The 22,056-nt window shown below is 40.5% G+C and overlaps 2 protein-coding genes across 2 annotated transcripts; both read right to left on the reverse strand.

Moving 5' to 3' along the window:
- Positions 1–78: 78 nt before the first annotated feature.
- LOC111226141 (interferon-induced protein 44-like) lies at positions 79–4,954 on the reverse strand. Its single transcript, XM_022751241.1, has 8 exons — positions 4,690–4,954; positions 3,380–3,876; positions 3,045–3,096; positions 2,310–2,505; positions 1,927–2,079; positions 1,645–1,816; positions 1,302–1,402; positions 79–1,208 (listed from the first exon to the last, which is right to left on the reverse strand). The coding sequence occupies exons 2-8, from the start codon at positions 3,858–3,860 to the stop codon at positions 948–950; spliced, it is 1,416 nt and encodes a 471-aa protein (XP_022606962.1). The 5' UTR covers positions 3,861–3,876; positions 4,690–4,954; the 3' UTR covers positions 79–947.
- A 2,312-nt stretch (positions 4,955–7,266) lies between these two features.
- On the reverse strand, positions 7,267–21,319 carry LOC111226143 (microtubule-associated protein 1S-like). The gene is made up of 10 exons (XM_022751243.1): positions 21,182–21,319; positions 19,773–19,868; positions 18,210–18,292; positions 17,346–17,483; positions 16,019–16,520; positions 15,779–15,865; positions 12,048–14,575; positions 11,129–11,270; positions 10,818–11,035; positions 7,267–9,550 (listed from the first exon to the last, which is right to left on the reverse strand). Exons 1-10 carry the CDS (start codon positions 21,297–21,299, stop codon positions 9,395–9,397), a joined length of 4,068 nt encoding a protein of 1,355 aa, XP_022606964.1. The 5' UTR covers positions 21,300–21,319; the 3' UTR covers positions 7,267–9,394.
- Between the last annotated feature and the right edge of the window lie 737 nt (positions 21,320–22,056).

The following is a 22,056-nucleotide window of genomic DNA, read 5'->3' on the forward strand; positions in this document are numbered from 1 at the left end:
TTATACCGGGGCTGAGAAGAGGGCGGCACCGACACTACCAGAGTTTTGCAATTGGCTCAAAAAAAAAAATACCAGAACTTCAATTTGTCATGCGGGTTTATTAGTGTGGTTACATTGAGTCATGACTTTTCAAAATATAGAAGTGCATTTGCTTTGTCATTCTGACTTATTGTGTGAAATTACAGTGCAGAAAAACATCTGATTATCTAGAAATTCATCAATAAAATTCAACTGAAAGATTAAAAAAAAAAAAAAAAGAAGCTTCTTGAATAAGTTGGAAACAGTTGTGCAACATGATCCTCCTGTTTTCATAACGTCCCAAGTTTCCATAAATGACCACCAGTCATTATGAAATTATGACTGACACCTAGTGGATAACTGAGAGAAAGAAAAGTCTGTAACCTCAATGTGAAACTAAAAGTCACAGGAGTTTGAAGTCATACGGTCCAAAATATTTTGACAGTTACGCACTTTTTGTTCTTCAGGCTCTTCAAGCAAATGCAATAAAAGTTAATCAAATTGAAAGTGTTCGCATGTGACAAAAAGCCTCCTTTGATCTTCACAGCAAAAAATATGCCTCAACTAGAATAACTGAAGTGGCTTTTAAGGTTCAGCAAAAATATACAGCAAAAAGTATGAACGGGTTCAATTTCCTGATGTCTCTGATATCTGAAACTAAAAGTTGACAAAATAATCTCACTTCAAAATCCATTTAATATCTTGTTTTCTAGATTTTTAATCTATGTTGTCTTAAAAAGATGAGTCACATGGGACAATATTTAGGCATACTTTAATTATTTTGTCTTTAGTTGTTGTTATGCTCCTGACAAGTAAAAACAACTACATAGAAATTGACAAAGATAACAACCTTTCATTAAATTTATTTGGTCAACAGACTCATTAGTTTGAATTCAAAAGGTTTTGGATAAATGACAATGTTCTGTCTTTCAAACAACATTATGTTCAGTGCGTTCCGCTAAGACGGGGTGTTGATAACTGTTGGATCTGTAGAGCTCCAGTTGATCAGTCGCCTCGGGATCTTCAATATCCTGGTTCTCGAAGAAGCTGTCTGCGTAGTTCAGCATCTGCTCCACTGCAGTAAAGAGCAATATGTCAGTGTCCTGGTCCAGCTCCAGCTCCTCACTGTAGTTCTTCACCGGCAGCACGCAGGACAAGGGGATGCCCAGAGACTCACTCAGCTCCCGTGCCTGGAAGACAGCAAGACAAATGCACGTGGATTAAGTTACCAGCACCAGCAAAAAGTTGGCACTTAATTTAGTATTTGAGTGTAAAAGTGTTACCTTCCTCTGGATGTAAACACTGCGATAAACATTCTTCAAGTCTTCTGCCACTAGCGGACATGCCTCGTCTACTTTGGTCATCAGAAGTATCTGAGGAATACCTGTAAGAGATCAGAAGAGGAAAGAAACCAGAACAGAAGAATAGATGAGGAGATGATAAGATGAAAACTTGAACGCAACAGCAAAGGAATTATACTTGTGCAGGGTGAAATCAAATAGAGACTACTGCTGTTGTATTATGTTAAAAATGTGTAACATATAAATCTATATTTGTAAAACAAACAATATTTAACATGAAATTATCAAGATGCACATCAATACAGTGGAAATAACATCTGCTAACCCAGCTGGTTGGTCTTTTTACGGATGGCGGCAAACTTGTCCAGCATTTTCTGGGTAAGGAGAGAGACCTTGCAGGTGTCCATTACATAAACCACACAATGAATCCTGTCATTGAGGGTCACATGCTTCTTGTAGCCCGGAGCGCTCTCCAGGAGAGGAGCAGAGGGACTAAACTGAAAGAGAAATAAAAAATCTATTATTAATCACTAAGTAGCCTACATTTCTAAGATGAAATCAGTTACTTAAAGATGGAGGCAAGTAGGCCGGTAGTTATATGGGAGACCTGGTAGCGATCCTTGACGTGACCCTTGTAGATGTTGACTAAGTCCTCAATGTCCAAACCAGCATCAGCATTTTCCTCAAGCCCCATTGTGTCGCACAGGACCAGAGGAACAGCTTCACCACCTTTCCCTGCCTTGATGGTGTAGGTGCGAAACTAAAGACATGAAATGTAATTTAATGGGACATAATGTATAGTTCATACTACAAGCAGTTGAGGAACTGAAACCCCTTATATGACCAACACCATGCGACAGTTTTTCAGGTATTTTCTTACTTCTTGATTCATGAATTAATGGCCGATGATTAGGTTGCAGCAAACAAAATGGGCAAATGTCCCCTTTAACATATCAGTAGTACAACGAATCAAACTTTTTTTTCCAGTACCTGAGTGGTCACACTCTTCCCTGCAGTACCAGCGATGGCCTGGGACGTCATGTTGCCTCGAAACGCTGAGTTGATGGAGTTGAAGAAGCTGGATTTACCAGCCCCAACTGGACCCACCAACAACACCCGGGCTTGATGAACTGTTTTGATGCAAGACTGATAGCTCCGGATGACCTTCATCGACTGCTGCCTTCTTCTAGAGGAAACAGAAATGATACAGACCACATTTACACCCACATCACTGCAGCAAGGTGAGAAGTTAAACCTTTAAACCTGCTCAGAGGGTTGATTATAACCTCTTGTCTTGTAAACGCAATGATGGGTGAAGACTGGTAAGTAAACAGCTGTTAATGGTAACACTGGCTATGTAGCAATAGCAGAACCTACAAATAGCTCCTTTAAAGGTGGGATGTGGAGTTTTAGACCTATAGTGGTGATATAGAGCAATATTTTTACAAGACAGTTCCCATTTTGTTTGTATCATGCACGCGTGGGCACACAGTCGTTTTTTAGGTTTCATGCCATTTCACTGATCGGTAGCTGCCTGTGGGGATGCAGCAGTGTGCCAATAAAGGCGGTGAAGAAGAAGAATGTGAGTGAGCATAGGTCTACATATAGCTTTAAGATTTAAGATGTAAAAATCTGCTTCTCAAATGTTTTATGAGCAAGGAAATTAATTCAACATGTTTGTCTAAGCTTGCAGATTAAGACAATGTGCTGTGTGCTTCTACATACTCTGCAGTCCACTGGATGTTCCTCCAGGGTTTGGCCAGGAGATCTCCCAAACCTGCAGGGAACACATTTATTGTTGGCTTATTTCATTCTAGTCATCAATATTCATTCACTTCATTTAGCTTAACTGAGACAATACCATTCTTAGTCTGTATTTACTTCCATTGTTTTATCATATATTTGCCTAATTCAATTTAAAAACATCAATCACGTTTGTTAGACATGTGAAATAATGCAAAATTCATGCATGAATTGTGAAAAGATTGTCTGTTTCTGAAAGCATAACCCAATGTTTTAAAGGCACCTTCCATATTTGATAAGAGAAAGTGCTTACACACCTTCAACTCGATACACTTCAAACTCAGTCAGCGCTAAGTCTTCTCCATGCATCGCTGCTGCCTGAAAGACGAAGCCCGTCCCTGGGTTGGACAGTAAGTGAGGTTTGTCCTCATGCAGGAACACCAAAGCACCATAATTTGGACCAGTTGATACATCAGTGAAAGCACACTGTCCGCTGATACCCCCCACCCTCAGCGGCTTGTCTTCCCCTGCACTGATGCTGTAGAGGAAAGCCTGCTCATCACTGATGCCCTCTTGGCACTGGGTGTAGTCTTTAGAGGTGTAAGCTCCAAAAACAAACCCAGTGGCGTTGTAGGCGGTGATGACGGTGGGCCCCTGTCTGTCACAGTGGGCGTGGAAAGCAGCGGCAGTGAAGCCGTGGATGCTGGCTTTGTAGAGCAGGTGGAGTTTGACATGACCGAGGAGAGAGTGCAGCTTCTTCTGCTGATCCTTAGACAGGCCGGACGTGACCACAGACATGGCGGAGGATACAAACCTGAGGATGCAGCACAAGGATAAGATATTATGGTAGACTTCTATTACAAACTGCAGTAAAATCTTGAGTCATTTAACTTGATCTCTTAAGTTTAGGCCTTGAGTTTATCCTACTTTAAATTTTTACTTCTGTTAACTCATTACAAGTTAGAGTAACATGTTATTTAATATGAGTCAAAGTAACTATGCTGTTCCCACTTGAATTTTTGGTAATGTTCTAAATGAGCATGGGTTCCCTTTTTTTAATGATTTATTGTGTCAAGCCTCATCTTTATGAAAGCTCAGCTCAGGGGCATTGTGCTGCCAAGTGCCAATTCCAATTTGTACCATAAATGCTGATATTTTAAGTTTTTCTAAGACCTAACAACCTCGAATTGTTATTTATGCCAAATAATGTAGGTTGCAGCTTTTACAGTGTGCAGACTTCATGGCTGTAACAGAGAGTAAGTCTGATAAAGGGTTTGTATTGTATCATATGACACAGATAAAATGGTAGATAAGAGGGTCTAGGCTCAGTTTTACCTCGGTGAATAGATGTTTCCAACTTATTCTTCCTTCACACCCTGAACACTGAAGCAAAGATCGTTCAAACTCATAAAAACGTTCGGCTGCTAAAAATATATCAAGATAAAATGGATGGCGTTGCCTTAAGTGGGGAAAAATAGCCTCACACTGAAAGCGAAAGTAACGTGATCAAAGTCCCCAACAAATTAAAATGAAGTGATTAAACAAAAATCTGACCTACGACAAACATCTGTTTTATCTGAATACTGTGGATGCAGCTAGATGTAGATGTCCTGTAGATCAAACTCACCTGCAGTAGAAAAAAGTGATGCGGTAAATACGCAGCAGACCGCTGTGATTCAAACAGAAGTGAATCTGGATTCAAACTGTGAGGATGGTCTCGTCCTTTGGAAATATGTAGCACATAAAAAAATAACCAAGGTCAGCACGGTGCTGAAGTGAAGTAAGACTGCTCTGAGAATTGAGTTGCACTTTTTTATTATTTGGTGAGGCAAGACAAAGACAAAGAAAGGGATATTGTTACTGCCTCACATTGTCAGTTTCGGTTCTGGTTATTTTGTTCTGCTGTTAGTGATCCTGGAGGCGGAACTGGCCGTTGCCGCTCCGGTGTTCCGCACGGTAGTTAATTAAAATGCACACCTTGCAATGGAAGTACCGAAGAAGGGATGCAGGACAGATGAGCTGCAGCTAAAGTGAATAAAAACTGTATGAAGTGATATGATTTACATGAAGAAGGACAAAGACAAGGTAACGAAGAAATGATCAGCCCTCTTCAGTACACGCAGCCTACGAGGTATGTTTTGTTTGAAATTCATTTATACCGTAAAGATGTGTGTGTTTTATGCTACACGCTGCATGCTGCCCGTTGTAGCTGTCGGGGCATAAATTGTACACAGAACACACATACATGCATTTCTTGTTTATTGATTATTTTTTCTCTTTCTTTAAACCCAGTTATCACGGGTTGGTGTGGTACAGAAAATAAACCTCGCTTTTAACTATGACCTCGGGCTTCGTGTTTACTACTGGAGGGATCTACAGATATAACATACCATAACACAACATAACATTACATAATATAATAATACAACTGAAAGCTTTTTGGAGATGGAGATGTTTGGTATAAATAAAAAAAAAAAACAAATTTGAAAACTCAAAAAAAGAAATCTTGCAAATATACAAGCAAATACACAAACTAATTCCACGAATAAAAACATCTGTGAATACAGTCAATTAATTTACAAATAAATGAAAAGCATTTGTGAATATCTTCGGAACATTTACAACTTTCAAACAGACATTTGTGAATCAACGTTGTATTTGTGAAGCGAAAAAAACATTTGTGGCCAGCAAGTTTCGGGAAACAAGTGATCTCCTGCCGATGACGTCAATTTCACTTTTCAAAATAAGAGCACACCGTCTTCTATGAGCTTTTAAGTAACTTACACTACTTTTAACGACTGTAAGATATGAAGTGGCAAAACCTGGTTAAGGTCTTTGATAGTATGGCTGTTGGTGTTGATATTTGCTTTGTTAAGAAATGATGTATTGGTGCTTCCCACCAGGGAGTTCCTCTAGGATGAGGTGTAATGTATATTGTTGTGAAAGAATGGCCTTTTCTTTTACAATTATGTACACTTGTATTTATGCATGATAACTCATTTTGGCAGAAAAATTGTATGTTTGCATAATGATTTTTCATTTATTCTTTCTGAATAAACATCTTTTCTAAAATATGACACTGAGTCTAACGTCACAACATTAACAATGTTATTATCTATGTTAATATTTATGTAATCTCTGACTGGATACTTACTATAACGTTGTATATGGAGAAGTACTAGCTGTCGTTCCCTTTATGCTACTCACCAAAACAAAATTATATACTGTAAATGCGTGAATAAATAAAATGTAATTAAAAAAAACTGGAGTATCATCTTGTTGTACAACCCTGTGTCAAATGATAAATAAATAAACCTTGTAACCTTTTAACTTTTTTAGTATATATTGTGCATTATGACATATTCCTATTACCACTTGTAAGAGACGAGTTGACTGTTCCAGTGACTGTACATGACTAATGAAGATAACTGCCAACTGAGTATAGCCCACATGTAGAATATACCATGGCTGCAAATAGCAAATGGACCGAATGATTATAGTCAACTCAATGGTAAAGAAATGACACCAGTTATCTCTTTACAGGTTAGATGAAATGTGCTCTATTTACTATGTATCTTCATCATCATCACATTATAAAATCCCTCACCCTGCTTTCCCTGCATCCACTTCGTGGACCCCTAGATAGCAATGACATAGGTTTTGAGCTGCAGCACATTCATCATTTTTTATCAATATCCACACGGCTGCATTGCTGAAGAATTTGCATTTCTATTTGACGCGCAACTGACATTTTTTAACAGTGATGCACATTCTTTATTGATACATTATTCCCAGCCCCCACAAACCCACATATTTTGACATTGTATGTACTTACAGACAATTACAAAGCAAAAGTTTCTCAATGTTCATCCCAGCAGTGACGTTCTTAAATTCAGCCCCCCCTCTTTGCCTCTGCTTTCCCACAATGCTTTGCTCTCTGTCTTCATGAATATCATGAATGAAACAACATACAGTACATACAGGATTCCATACATGCGGGACACATACATATAGTTACAATTCACTTGGCTACTGTGGGGTTCAAGTAATTGTTGGCCACGATTACAGATCTAGTTGAACCTTCAAATCCCAATGACTCATTCAATCTGCATTAAGGTGTGTGTAAACTATGTGGGGATTCATTAGCGTTGATATGGGTTGGACAACATGTGAAAAGTTTAATTCCATATGCACCTTTTTTTAGAAAGTGATTTAAAAAAAAAAAAGAAAGTAAATTGATTGCACAAAATAAAACTAATTTGCATTATTCTCAAAGGTGATACAAGTTCACGATAAAAGATGAACAGTGGGTTTATATAACTACAAAATATCTTTCAGATAATTTAGAGATATTGAATGAAAATGACATTTTTTGTATTTGTAGGCAGCATTTAGATGGAGAGGAAAATGGTCAATGGGGGCTTTTTGATCTCATGCTTTGGTCTTGAGGAAACAGTATGCCACAGTCACATTCACATTTATGTGGCAAATAAGTAGCTAAAAAGGCAATCATAGTTTAAATAGTGATTTCTTATACATCCCACCGTATGAGATCTATTCTTCGACATCCAGACTGGGATGAAAGGATAGAGGAAGGAAAACAGACAGACGGGTCTAGAGAGGTTAAAATGTAATCTACTACATTAAAGATTACTGATTACTTGAAATTGCAATTAAAATATACTGGGTCTAAACCTGAAATTCGGTAAAAATTACAGAGACGCTAGAGTGTAGTTGGTTTAGTTAGTTGTCTTGAGGATACAAGCAGTTATATATATCCAGAGAAAATTCTTTTGCTCTACTTAAATCCAAGTAAACACTCATTTATTATTAAAAAATTACTCTTTATATCTGTTAAATTGTATGCTTGCCTGTACACAAATTTGACATTTTTGCATGTCCAACTTTATGCTAACAATTAATTGGAAATGTATCAATTGAACCATGTCTTGTGGGAATTTATTAGGAAATTATGTACAGATAAAATAAATTTTTATGTGTGTTGTTAAGTAATTAATTTATTTTCATTTCATTTCCAGGATTACTTTGGCTCCAATTATAAATAACATTAGTTTGTTTTGTTAATTTATTCTTATTTACATACTACAAATTGGAAAACTCATAAACACCCACTGCGAATAAACCCTCATGTGATGCTGTGCAAAATATTTGTCTACAATATAATGTATGATCATATCCATCATATTCACAATCAATATACATGTCATTACATTAAAGTTTTATAAGTTTTTTTTTTTTTGAGTTGGATAACAAGTCAACACATAAGTCTGCAAAAGCATTTGCAGTCTGATTCCTGATTAGCATGATTATAAGCACTTGTAATGGATTACAATTACAGAACCATACTTAATAAAATGATTGCTGTAATGATATTAAATTTAATCTGGTGCTCTAATCCCTTCTGACAGATTTGTTTTTGCACACTCAGATTCAGTAATCTCACACGATTATCACTCACTAACAGCCGGACACATCAGCGTCTGTTTGCTCGGCAGTCACAGCCACAGTGGCGCAATACTTTTTAAAGCAGGCACAACACACGGCACACAGCTCACCTCAATATCTGCTCACAGTGCTCACAACAAATATCTGGCCATATACTGTGAACTTTAGTAAGTAAATGAAACACAATGCAAACAATGCTTTAACGAACGAAAGTTTGCACAATCTTGCCATTTTGGAATATCTCGAGCTGTTGGATTAGCTAAATGATCCTTCAATTCCCCTCAGGTGGGACTTGTATGTAATGTAGCATTAAAAGCAGCTAAATAGACCCAGACACATACTGTAGCACAGGCTGCTGTCACAGTCACTTCTCAGCGCTTCACGTATTGAGAAAACAATCCCACACATAGTGCCTTTAACCCCTTGTGTGCTAACTATTTTGACTAATCTACAACATCGACTTTCATGTGGATCTACATGTTTGCAGCCCGACATGCTTCTCTCACAGCCAGTGTGATCTCCTCTCCTGTTTGACACAGGGTCATTGGTCGAAAAAAATCATGCAGTACTCCCCACAGGGATGTATGCTCTCCATGGATGAAGAGAAACAAGGGCTCTTTGATGCAAAAGAAGCCCAAAAAGAAGTGAAAACCAGGAAGGGATGGAGTGAATACCCCATTTAATTACCCATTCGGTCATTTTCGTGCAGTAAGGGGCACCATATTTCCTTTATTGCCCCATAATCTCTGTTTCTAACTCTCTAATTCTGTAACTCTTAGCTCCAGACTCTTTCTGTCTCTCTCACGCGCACATTTCCATCCTTAATCTCATATTCACCCTCCACCTCTGCATCTCACATGCATGCCTCAGAACTCTATCTTGCAGGCAGGAAAGGTCTCGTCCTGCATGGCAACAGTGCTGTTGGATCCCAGGACAGTGAGGCCCAGCTCCCTCTGTCTGTCCAGGGTCTGCTGGTACCACTCCTGCATTGACGCTGACTCAAAGGTAGGGATCACTGTCACCTTGAGACACAGAGAAAAGGTAAGATGAATTAAGAAATTGCACACAGTTTGGATTTGCACACATTTTTTAGATGATTCCAGTATCTGCAGAAAATTATGAGTAGGTTGCAGTTTGGTGGAAAGCTCTGAGCAGATTTCCTTACGAACTATGAGTTACATGCTTCAGGATCCCTGTGGTTGTGGGTATGCCTTTTGATGCACCAAAAAAAAAAAGAACAATTCAACAATGATGAACACGGCAGAAGTTGTCTAGCAAGAAAAAGAAATTTGCTGTTTTGCCATTGACACAAAACAATTTTTTAGGGAATTTACAGAACCATGTAGCCATTTTTTACAGCATTTTCACCAAATGCAAATTAGAAACTGTGCTGTAAGGCAGTGATGTTTGTGGTTGCGTCATTCTGAAAGACATATGCTGTTTGTCACGGTCATCCCATTAATATTAACCTGGCTTTGAACTTTAAACACCCCCTGAAGAACAGGTTATTTTCCCACCATTTATGATTGTCTTTACACTGTGAGGGGGGAACAATAGGAAGTTTTATAAATTCATCTATACCATGCAAGAGAGAAGAAACCACAAATGTTCGTGGAGGTGAATGTACCCTCAGCCCATCAAAATACATGGTCGAGAATTATACATCCTTATCTGTGAGTTGATCACATACTGTGCGGTGAAAACATTTGTGGTTAATTTTTTTATTAGCCTACTACTGATGCTCATTTTGTATTTACCAGCATCTCTTGCTCCATGGAAACTGCTTTATTTTTCTATTCATATATACCACAGCCACACATTCTGATTCATTTCTGATTGGCCGAAAGGTATCCGATAAATCCAGTAGCCCAGTAACTCCCAGACTGGGGGTCACATATGATCAGGGGATAAAATGTTGAGTGAAACTAGAAACTAGAGTCAGGCAGTTGTACAGTTAATAACATTATCAACTGCTGCATTGCAGTGTTTCCTGGAACACAGCCATTATTAATATTATTAGTTCCATCTGTGCTTTTCCTGCTATGTCCAGTCAAAACTTCTGGTGTGAAAAACATCTTTGAATCTCATTTAATTTGGGAATTATAAATAATAGGCTTTCAAGATTAAGACAAGTTTGACTGCTGATTTCTTTCTTCTGGAGGGAATTGCAATGTAAGAGACCCACCAACATCATGCGATATTTGTTGTATTGTGCATGAATCTAATTGTGTGTGTGTGTGTGTGTGTGTGTGTGTGTGTGTGTGTGTGTGTGTGTGTGTGTGTGTCTACCTGCATAGTGTCAGGCCAGGATATCTTTGCATCCAGTAGGGCATCCAGTGTTTGCCTCATTAGTTCCTCCCTCTCTGGACTGTCGCCACTGATGATGTAGCAGGAGGAGCGAACACACCTGAAGAAGTCCACACTGACTGTTGAAGACGAGGCTCCAGAGGGGATGTAGGCCAGGTCCACGTACACGCTGACTTCACCAGCAGAGGTAGACTTAGAGCCTGTGACAGAGGGGAGGGGAGAAAGTGCTGCTTGAAAATGGTGATGCCAAATGGAACAGGAAAAAAAAAAGAGAAGAGTAGAAACATCTGTACCTGGGTTGGATGAGGATTTTGCCGGAGCTGAGCGGCTGTTGGAGGAAGGCGTGCGAGTGGAAGAAACATTCCCTTTTGTGACTCCACTTTGGCTCCCTGTCTTGCTTTTTCCTGAGCCTGATTTCTGGGAGCCCTCAATAACCTGATAACATTAAAAAAATTACAGCCATGAGAATTTTATGCTAATCCTATTCATAATCATTTAGCAAATATGTGACTCAAAATTCATTATAAAGTAGTAGTAGTAGTATGAAGTAAAAAATGTCTACTTTCTAATTTGTGTAATTTTTGTGCATGCACAGAAGGTATGCTGTTTGTAGGCAAAAATAGTACAGAAATGCAAAAATTAATTCTAAGATGTGAATTGAAAAGTGGTGAAACACTATTATTTTCTTGCTTGTATCAAAATAGAATGCTTCAACTTTAAACCTTACTTTACAACTTTACCTGTCGTAGGCCTGACCCAGTCGAAAACTGCTACGTGTCAAAATGTTGTAAATGTCATACCAGTCATTACCATTATAGCTGCTTCCAGTGTATTGGTTAGTTTAGCACAATGACTAGAAACACGGGGAAACATTCATTCACCTCACCGCTCAGGCTCGCTAATTAACACGTTCTATTATGTTTGTTTAATCTGTCAAAAAAAAAACATGCTGTTTTATAGGGAGTTGTTTTCAGGAATATTTCTTGGCTGGGAGCCCCTCCCAAAATATCAAAGTATTCCTTTTAATAGCTTAAACTTTTCAACTACGACCAATACTGACTTCTTGATGAAAACTCTGTTATTCTGAAGTTAGTCTTGATTGCAGCCACAATAAAACTATTTATCATCCAACAAATTTAGCCTAAATACACGAGCTCATACATTATATTAACACGGACGTCGTTTTCTTTTATGCTAATAAGTCAAACTCACCCCTGGCGTTTTTTTCCCCCGCATGATGCTGGCTTTAGCTCTCTTCCCGTGGGCATCAGATTCAGACTGAGGAACGGGCATGGAGGCGTCAGGATGTGGGGGCAGAGGCGGACTGTCCCTGAGAGGGGCTGGAAGAGGGTCTGAGGGCAGAGCCTGGCTGGTGCAGAGGTCATGGGGGGAGTTAGTCGGCTCACTGCACGACTCATCCTCATCCGAGTCCAGAGCTCCATCTGCCGTGGTGGACGGACAGTCCTCTGTACAAACGGGGGCATTTGACTCACTGGGTGACGTGTCCTTAGGATTGTTATTGTTGCTGCCGTGATGATGCGTAGGAAAGGCTCCTCTGGAGGGTTCACTGGCACCTGAGCTGGAGTCAGGGGCTTTGAAATGCTTAAACTCACAAGGAGAAACCAGACAAAGATCCACATCATGAGGTGACGCCTCAAAATGAAGTGTGTTAGGGGCTGGAGGTCGCCCCATCTCTGAACCTTGACCTAAAGATCTGGGAGGCTTCTTCATCGGTAAAGACATCCCCACAAAATGGCCTCCATTGGAGTGGGAGTGATGAACACTGTCTTCTCCCTCTCTCTGGCTCACATTGGTTGGTCCCTGCTCGAAGGACATGGACAGTGATTCGTCTACTTCTGTGGACTGAGGTGAGCTCACCTCTGCTGGCATGGAGTGTGTAGTGGTGGTGGTGGTGGTGGCCACAGAGGGAGAGGGGTCTGAAGATCCCTCTTTAAATGTACCCAAAGAAAGGAAACTTAGATGCTTCTCCCTGGGATTCGTGTGGCTCTCTGGAGTGTTTTTGGGGTGGCATAGCTGCCCCTCACTTTGTCTGGATGATCCACTTGACTGGCTGACGTCAGTGGGCTCTAAGTTACCCATCTGGGCCTGTAGCCTGCTAAGAGTGGCCCTGTTGCACCACACATCATCTGGGGAAAGACAGTAAGGAGTGTGGCCCGCACTGTTGGGCCGTGAGTCAGGGGAGGCCGGCTCCACGGTCTCCTCATCAGGGCTGACAGGGGCCTGGTTCTCTGGAGAGGATCTTGAGGGAGGGCTGTGTCTCAAAGCCCCATCTAGGAGAGTGTACTCAGTCGGGGTTAAGTCTAGCTGGACTGTGCACTCGTCCTTTGGCATCTTGTTCAAGGGAGATGGAAATCCCACAACCTTTGCTGGTTTGGTAGCATATCCAAGCTGGTCTTCAGACCCTTTCTGCATGTCTACACCAGCTTTCTCTCCAGTCCCAGCCTTATTTTTCACTTCATTACCACCACTCTCTCCTCCCATTATCCCTGCGCCACCTGCTGCTTCCTCCACTGCTCCATCAGCAGCTTCATTACTTGTCTCTTTGTTCAGATCTCCAAGGCTCTTTTCATTTCCTGACTCACTGCTTTTCTGCTCTCCTTCATCTGCTGTTCCCTCCTGCGCCTCTTCTCCTTCAGTTCCCTCTCGCAGCCTGAGGAAATCAGCTGTCATGTCCTCAGGGGTAGATGCTTTGGAGCCACAGGGTTTCTCTTCATGTTCTTTCTCCGGTTTTTGATTCTGCTGCTCTGTAGCAGGGCAGTCCGGCTCTGACTTTTCTAACACAGGGCCAGGATCAGGTTTTGTTGAGTTCTTATTTGGCAATTCAGAGTTTACATGTGCCTTCTTGCCATCATTTGCCTCCTTTCCTGGTGGTTTTCTTGTTATCTTCACCCCTGTTTTCGAGTCATTTTTTGCTTCCTTTTTGAGCTTAGTTTTATTTTCATTCTTTGGTTTGGAAGATAGACCATCCTTTTTCATCTGATCATTCTTCATAATACTATTCTCATCTTTATTGCCAGTCTTCCCATCCTTCCCTCCTCCTTTCTTTGACATATTCTTCTCAGACGATGCTGCTTTTTGCTTTACACCCACCTCTTTGATTTTGGTTTTATCATCATCTCTTCCTACAACTCCATTTAATCCTTTCCCCTTCTCCTTCACTGATGCCTCTTCTCTCACCCCTCTTTCTTTTCCATGTTTGAATGTTGTTTCCTTCCCTAGTGACCTGCCACTGTCCTGGCTCTCTGTCCTCTTGGTCTTCCTGTCTTCCCCGAGCCTCTCCAGGTCACCGGTTGTCACGGTGGGTTTTTGGAGGAAGGCCAGGCCCTTCAGCTTCTCTAGCCCCTGCAGCACCTTCGCCTGTGGGGTAACACCCGGGAAGAGCACCCTGACCACCTTCTCTTGAGGGCAGGCTGGATGCCACACAAGCAGGGCAGACACCGAGGCCAGTGCAGTGAGAGGGAGAGGGAGAGTTTGGGATTTGGTTGCTGATGACACTGCATCAGGCCAGTTTTGCATGAGCGTCTGGTACTCCTGGCTGTTTTTGCCAGGATTGAGGATGTACAAATCCAGCTGTCCCACTCCCATCTTCTGGAACAAGGTTAGTGGCTCAATGGGGACTCCTTGTGGTCGAAACATTGGTTGGGGTCTGATCTCTAACTTCTTTAACAACTGTAGGGTTAGGGCTGCCTGTTGTGTGCTCTTCAGTACATTATCCACACCTGACAGGAGAAGAATGACAGATTTAAGTCTACATAATAGTAGTCGTCAAATTACTTTGTGTTTTCCATTTAGAAATCTAGCGGGCTAATGAGTTAAAGGTACCCTGTTGAGTTTTTCACTACCAGAGGAGCTTGTATTTTAGCTAATGTTTTATAATGTTTTGATGTTTCTCATGCTCTACTTGCAGGCATGCAATAATGCACATGTACGCACATTCGTATGTACGTGACTGATGAGATAAACATTCAACTACGGAGTAAGGTAAATGCATATTGATAGTTGGTGGTGGTTACGTAACCTGTTACCAGACCTCTAAATCTGCTGTTGTGCCTATTAAAATGTGTTTCCCAACCAGTTGGAGAAACAGTTGACCAATCAGAGGTCTGCAGCTAGCTTAGCAACATCCATGAAAAATAGCACAGCAAAATGACTAAAAAATTGTGACAAGCACGGATGAGATTGATGTAGCTGGTTGTTGCAAATCGACTTACAGAAATGACTTTTTGACTCTTTGCTATTAAATAAATCACTATGGCAGGTTCCGTGTCGACTAAAATTGATGGCAGGATGGACACATCACCTGCTGCTACATATCAGTTAGGGCAAAATAAAACAGAATAATCACACCTCCCAACTGGCTGATGTGAAGATGTAATCACACTGAATGAATAAAGTACAACTAAATGGCAACTCAGTCTCAACAATACACAGCAGGAAAAGGAGGCTGCTTGTCTATGTAGCCCTAAATGCAAAACACTGCAGGTTTCAAAATATTTGGTAACTTTGGTAACAATCTCCATAACAACTGAGCAAACCAACTGTTGAAAAAGACTGTGAGATGAGTTTGAGCGCTTCAGAAAACCTAGTAAATGGAGCTTGAGTTTTTTAGCAAAGTACTGTGTCAAAGGTCAAGAATATTTTTTCATGTACAGCTTTGGGAAGGAAGGAAATACATTAAACTCATTTGTGAACTGTCAATAATACACAAAATGTGTTTTATGTGAGACACATTGAATATTTGTTCACACTCACAGGGGATCTTTAAACCAACACTGAAGGAAGAAGCGTCCTTTAAAATCCAAAATCATGCAATACAAATATATTTGATTTGTATCTGATTAACAAGAGGGATGTAAGCCCATGTTCCCTCTTTAGTTCTATCTTCTACACTGTATTACAGTGGGTTTTAATGCATCACTCACAAGGCTGTTGCTCCACCTGCAACCTGCCGGGGGCGTTGAAGAACACAACTCCAAGCTCAGGGGAGATCAACCTCTTAGACAAGTCGTCTGTTCAAATGAAAGAATATAAAGTCACAGAGAAACACACAGACAATGAGAAGTTTTAATATGAAACAGGTAAAGAGGGCTGTAGAGAAATCTCAACATCCAAGCAACATTTCTTCATTACATTCAGGGTCATAAATAACATTCTTATCTTACCTTTGACATCAGAGCTCAGCTCCAGCTCTGCCACCTTCCTCTCCAGGAAGGTGTTAACACCTGGCAGGTTCTCTGTCCCGATGTGCGTCAACAAAACTGCATCAACACGGTCGAGGTGGCGGACCAGCTTCCAGAAACAGGCCTGAGTGTCGGAGCCGCCATTCACCAGCACCGTGAACCCATTTACAGCAAAGAAGGCACAGTCACCGCGGCCGGCAGGGAACACATAGCAGCAGGGACGGGACAGCTTGAGGAAACCGACGGTGGTGGGAGGAGGCAGGAGGTCAAACATGGATGGAGGGCAAAGGGTACTGGAGATGAGGGAGGTGAATTCCCCCAGGGCCTCCATGGCAGGCAGCACCTCTGGGGGATTGATGTGAAGCGTGAAAGGACCCTGCAGAGGCTGGTTCCCCAAGAGGGTCTTCCTCCACTCGCCGATGTTGGGACAGCTGAGGGTCAGGCTGAGCTTGCAGGAGGAAGCAGAGCTCTCTTGATCTATGAACTGAAGATAGAGACAACATCCAATAGTTCATACTGGCTGGGACAGATATATTGGTATTGGTATTCATATATGTGTTGGTCAATAAGATTTGAGGTGGTTCAGAAGGATTGTCTCTCGCTCGATACATATCTTAGTCAACATTGTGTAAAAGCAAATTTAAATTATCCTTTTTTATATTGTTATATTATATGTTTTCGTAAAAAATTGATTGATTGATTGATTGATTGATTGATTGATTGATTGATTGATTGATTGATTGTCAGATTTTTCTTTAAGGGGCTATTTGTACGTTTTCTCTGCCACCGAACAAGGTTTCTTGCTATGAGTGGAAGGTGGTGATTGTCGCTTGTCTTGACAAGACAAGAGGTTATAAAAGAAAAAAAAATTGCTCCTTTAAACTCTCAAACTTCGATACTCTACAGTACCATCTTGTTGTCACATTTAAATTTACATTCAAAACACAAGCTGATGATGACCTATGAGTTTCGCAGTAAAATAAGACACAGCAGAAAATACTGGTCTGGCTGAGGGATAAAATAATCAAATAATCACAACAGTGTTTAAATAATTTAAATATGAGCAAACTGAAGATGACTCATTCGGCTCTGGGAAATGTGATTGGCATGTTTTGATGTTTTTTTTCTTGCTTTTCATCGACAAAACCAAGGAAAAAGTAAACTGCAGAATAATTAATAGTGAAAACAATTGATACTTGCAGCTTTAAAATAAGCCTAAACTTGTAAATGTTCAAGATTTTATCAAGCGACTGACTTAACAACATTATATAATATATAATGTTTTATTCAGGAAGGGATAGTGCATTACCTGCTCCGTTAGTATTTGTTTCAGTTGCTGTGGCGAGAACAGTCCTCTGTGGAACAGCAGGTCTCCACTCTCCTCCACGCTCTGGCCAGCCAAGATCAACAGTTTATGAGCCGACCCCCTCGACAGCAGAGCAAATACCTGAGCAGGCCAGAGAGATGGTAAGATGTGTTGTTTTGTAATGCCACTTTACTCATTTTTACAATCAAAAGTCAAAAAACAGCAGTAGAGCAAGACAAAAGGTTATAGGGGAGAGAGAGAAATAAAATAGCAACACAGGCTTTTTGATCTGAAAAAATATTTTAATATAAGGCTCATGCACAATTAATTTTAGAGCTGAAATAAAAAGAAACTTTATTGATTACTCACATATTTGAATGAGATTTCAAGCAAACATACCAACAATTAGCTGGTAACAGCTTCTTAAATGTGAGTATTTTCTGCTTTCTCTGTTTTACACCACTTTAATTTGAATATTTTTTCAGGTTTGGGGCCTTTGGTTGAACAAATATTAAGATGCCACATTCAACTTCGGCTCTGTAACTTTTTTTATATAAAACAGATATTTTATTATTAAGGAAAACAGTTTAGGAATGGATGATAATGGAAATGAAATATTAGTAATGTCTCTAATCAATTAAATCATGTGAAAGTGCATCAGTAAAGTTGTATGACACTATTTGCAATCACATGAAAATCATTATAGACTGTCACATTCCTGTTTAGGCTGCATTCAAATATAAAGTACAAGAGAGCAATCATTGTGAATGTGCAAACAGAATAATGTTCCCTGCTTTGTTTCAGACCTCAGAGTTTTTATAATTTAAAAAATGTGTCTCAGAATGAAACCAGGATTTATCCTCTCACCTCTGAATGAACCTGTTCCTGAGATGGACTGACCAGCACCTGAGTGTCCAACACTCTGGCGCTGTGGCGCAGACACTTGTGCCCTGAGGAGGCAGAGAGAAAAACAAAAGATAGGAAGAAATAGGACAGACTGGCAGACAACCGAGGGGAAGGAAGCAGAGCGGGTTATGGGGAGCAAGCTGACGGATCTGAGCAATGAGCAAGAGGCCAGGAGCAAATTGAGGGGGTGGGGGGCCTCAAAGAAGTCAAAGAGAAAGTGAAGTGGGATAACCGGGCGGGTGATTGACTCACTGACTGAAAAAAGAGGAAGGAAGAAGAGTGGAAAAGCTGAGTCAGAGGGACTGTCTGAGGATGAGATGCCAAGTTTACTCAGTCTGCAGTGAATATCCAGTCTGAGGGGAACTGGAGGCGAACACAGCCAACTGGAAAATAATGACCCAAATATGAACAAAAGTTTCTTTGTCTTTATTTCAAGTTAGAAACAAAGAGAAGCAAAAACAATTGACTATTGCACTGAATAGCACATTTCACATTTTTATGCATTACAGTTTGGGCTTTGGGAAGCTGCAGCTCACACAGGCTGAAATGTGAAATGTCTTTGTGCTTCAAAATTTAGATAAATACCTTGACATTTTGAGAAATACGTTTATTTGTTTTGTTGCTAAGATTTAGGTGAGAAGATCAGTACCACTCTCATGTCTGTACATGTTTAAATATTAAGCTACAGCCAGCAGCCGATTAGCTTAGCGAAGCACAAAGCCTGGAAACAGGGAAACAGCTGGACTGGCTCTAACAAAATCTACAAGTATCTCTCAAGCACACTAATCAAGACTTTATATCTTGTTTGTTTATTCCGTAAAAACTTTTGTCACCTGGACAGAACCAGGCTACCTGTTTCCCTGTTTCCAGTCTTTATGCCAAGCTAAGCTAACAAGCTCCTTGCTCCAGCTACATATCATACCGTATTTACTGTAACAATATTGATTTCCTTGTCCAACTCTTAGCAAGAAAGCAAATAAGCGAATTCCTCAAAATGTCGAACTCTTCCCGTAAGTCACCTCCTCCTCTCTCCCTCCATTTTACCTTGGAGGGACACCAAAAATCACATCAGAGATAGAGTAAGCTCTACATCTTATTCACTATTTACCACTTACAGTACAGGTAACCTTCTTGGCTGCCGTTTTGTCCCCCCTAGAAAGAGATGTGTCTGTTCCCGTCTGTGTTTGTCACCTTACTCCGCAGCTCAGCTACTGCACAACTGCCTGACTCTGATGTTTGTCTGCCTTTTCACTGTTTTCCCTGTTTGTCCTTGGCTCTGCATAGGCTGCTAAAAGGCTGTAACACATACAGAGAGCTAGGGAGGTGGCACAGCCTGGATGCAGTTCTCTATTGTTTTCTGTCCTAAGGTCCCACCCATGCTGAACAATCACGCGACTGCTCCTCCACTTTCCTTCCTTCCTTCCTTGTTGACCCCCCAACCCACTGAGCTGGTGGGTTACCATGGAGATGGGGCTTTCTGTGAGGTCAAAGAGTTTGGGCATCAAAATCAACAAAAATTTTCACCTGCACCTTTGAATGACGCCGTGTGATGGGACAGGAATTCTTGCAGGTAGAGGTTCAGGTTACAGGATTTTAAGTCAATGTCCCATGACCGAACACCTGGAGACATAAGACGCATTTGGTCACACGGTGCAACATTCGGTTTTACTCTGTCATACATACATAACTGTCCAAATATTCACAAAACAAAAGTTGTAATATGCACATTCAATCATCTATAGATATTATTCACTTTGCAAATAGCACATTTTATTAAAATACCAAATTTATATCAAATTTAGCCTCCGACACAATGAAAATTCAGATCCAATAGAACTATATCTGGGCATTTTGACTGTGCCTACAGTATTACACCTATCCTGGTTTCTAGTCCGCCCAAACACTTGTAAATATACTGCTGCCTGTCCATGTAGTGTATACACATGATTTACTGCTAAAAACGTCACACTGTTAGCAATGTTTAACCATTGTAATGATTTAAAATATTCTGAAATGGGTTATTGTATTGTGACAAAAATGTAACATTTTATTTTGTGCAAATAGGCTATGGGTTTTTTTTTATGTAGGCTACATTAGCCATCTCAACATATGACACAATATATAAGAAAGAAAAAAACATAAACTGGAGATTTCAGTGTTTCTTTATGAGAGTTGAGGCATTATTAAATACACGTTTAAATAAAGCATTTAAAAGCCTATCGGATTACCTTAAAAATGCACTGGGACAAAGCTGGAAACACTGCTGTCTTTCTTAGCTCATGAAAAGTTGATGTCATCGGGCAGTGATGAAATATTGGTTGGCCAGTGCTGATGATAAATATCACCATGTCTCTCAGTATCTGCCCTTATGTTTCCGTTTCTATTTCCCCAGCTATCTACAGCCTTTTTTACATAGTACATTATGCACTCAAATGTCCCTTCCTGATACACGTCTATATGGCTGTACTCACACAGTAAAACACAGACTGTATAATGCGTTATTATAACTGCCTCTACTACCCACTGTCTCTCCACGGTGACTGCTGTACATAAACACACAGTGGGTAATGGCACATCGTCTACAAGTGGCTATGTGTTGACTGAATGTCCGCCCTGCATCATTTCCCCTAAAGCTTCTCCTTACATAACGACAAACTGATGCGAAAGACAAAACCACCAGCTCCAGACTGCTTTTAATTATAACGTGCCCAGAGGGGTGAGGTGATGCTGATGGTGGAGCATCGCCAGATGACGCATCTTCGGTCAGTAGGGTGGATAAAATTACATAAACACCGCAATAGGGTCAGTGGAACATCCTCAATGATTTATGCGACGAGAACTTGCAGGCATCTGAATTTTAATCGGAATATAGCCCATAGAGAAAAGCAAAATGACATACAGTAGCTGTGAGAGGCGGGTGGAAATAAACGTACCTCGTTCAATGTCCCTGCTGATGTGTCCCGTCTGTTTGAGGTGAGCGGTCCCTCCGATAATGATGAGTAGGGAGTACTTGTGGGGGCAGAAGTCGAGGTTTGCGGTCGCAGCGCGCATCGGCCCCTCCTGGACCTCCCTCTCCGGCACCCGGCTGGACGCCATGTTGGAAACTTGCGCTTGGATGTGATGTCATTGAAAAAAAAAAACACTGACAGCGCCTTTTATTACAGAGAGACGACAGCTGATGTGCTGGAATGCAGCCGTGCATTAGTGAATGTGTAGGAAGCAGCTGAATTATTGATGACACATGGAAAAATGAATCGATATATTTTTATTTATTGATGTCCTTAAAGTGATTAGCCTACTTTTTTAATCAAACGCAATTAACCAACAAGTGATGGTTATGAGGAAATGAAAAAAATATTTTTTCATAATACTGCAAATTTGCAAGGTCTCGCTTTCCCGTACACGCGCAAAGACGCACACAGTCTCTTGAATTTAAAAGTTAATTTATTGACGTCATCATCTTACAAATGTTTTCAGAAGCAATTGACTATCTTCTTTCATAGACAGAAACAACAAACAAAAATATGAAATCCCCACATAAATAACTTAAAACAAAGAGAGACACCCACTGTCCACTGAACCTATACAATACATACATTCAACATATTTTGACATATCCCAGTCCGAGTTTATAAAAGAAAAATGTCCTTCATTAATAACATATTACATTGCATTTTTTATTTTTTCATCACAAACAGAATGACAACAGCAGCCCTCCCTGCCATATCTCACATTAAGGAGGGGACATATTCTTGTCATTCCAAACCCCTGAACTCTCTTCTGTCATTTCCTGCACCTATGTTTTCTT

Source organism: Seriola dumerili, unplaced genomic scaffold (genome assembly GCF_002260705.1).
Source record: "Seriola dumerili isolate Sdu_G_001 unplaced genomic scaffold, Sdu_1.0 BDQW01000149.1, whole genome shotgun sequence".
NCBI lineage: Eukaryota > Metazoa > Chordata > Actinopteri > Carangiformes > Carangidae > Seriola > Seriola dumerili.

What these genes read in the sequence shown, in the direction of transcription:
- LOC111226143 (XM_022751243.1), bottom strand. Translation starts at nt 21,299, where the DNA reads ATGCGCGCTGCGACCGCAAACCTCGACTTCTGCCCCCACAAGTACTCC. An exon ending in AGGAACAGGTTCATTCAGAG is followed by an intron (nt 17,484 to 18,209) that starts GTGAGAGGATAA and finishes TGGCCTGCTCAG; the next exon opens with GTATTTGCTCTGCTGTCGAG. An exon ending in GCTGAGCTCTGATGTCAAAG is followed by an intron (nt 15,866 to 16,018) that starts GTAAGATAAGAA and finishes TCATTTGAACAG; the next exon opens with ACGACTTGTCTAAGAGGTTG.
- LOC111226141 (XM_022751241.1), bottom strand. Translation starts at nt 3,860, where the DNA reads ATGTCTGTGGTCACGTCCGGCCTGTCTAAGGATCAGCAGAAGAAGCTG. An exon ending in AACATCCAGTGGACTGCAGA is followed by an intron (nt 2,506 to 3,044) that starts GTATGTAGAAGC and finishes TGTTTCCTCTAG; the next exon opens with AAGAAGGCAGCAGTCGATGA. An exon ending in GGAAGAGTGTGACCACTCAG is followed by an intron (nt 2,080 to 2,309) that starts GTACTGGAAAAA and finishes TCATGTCTTTAG; the next exon opens with TTTCGCACCTACACCATCAA.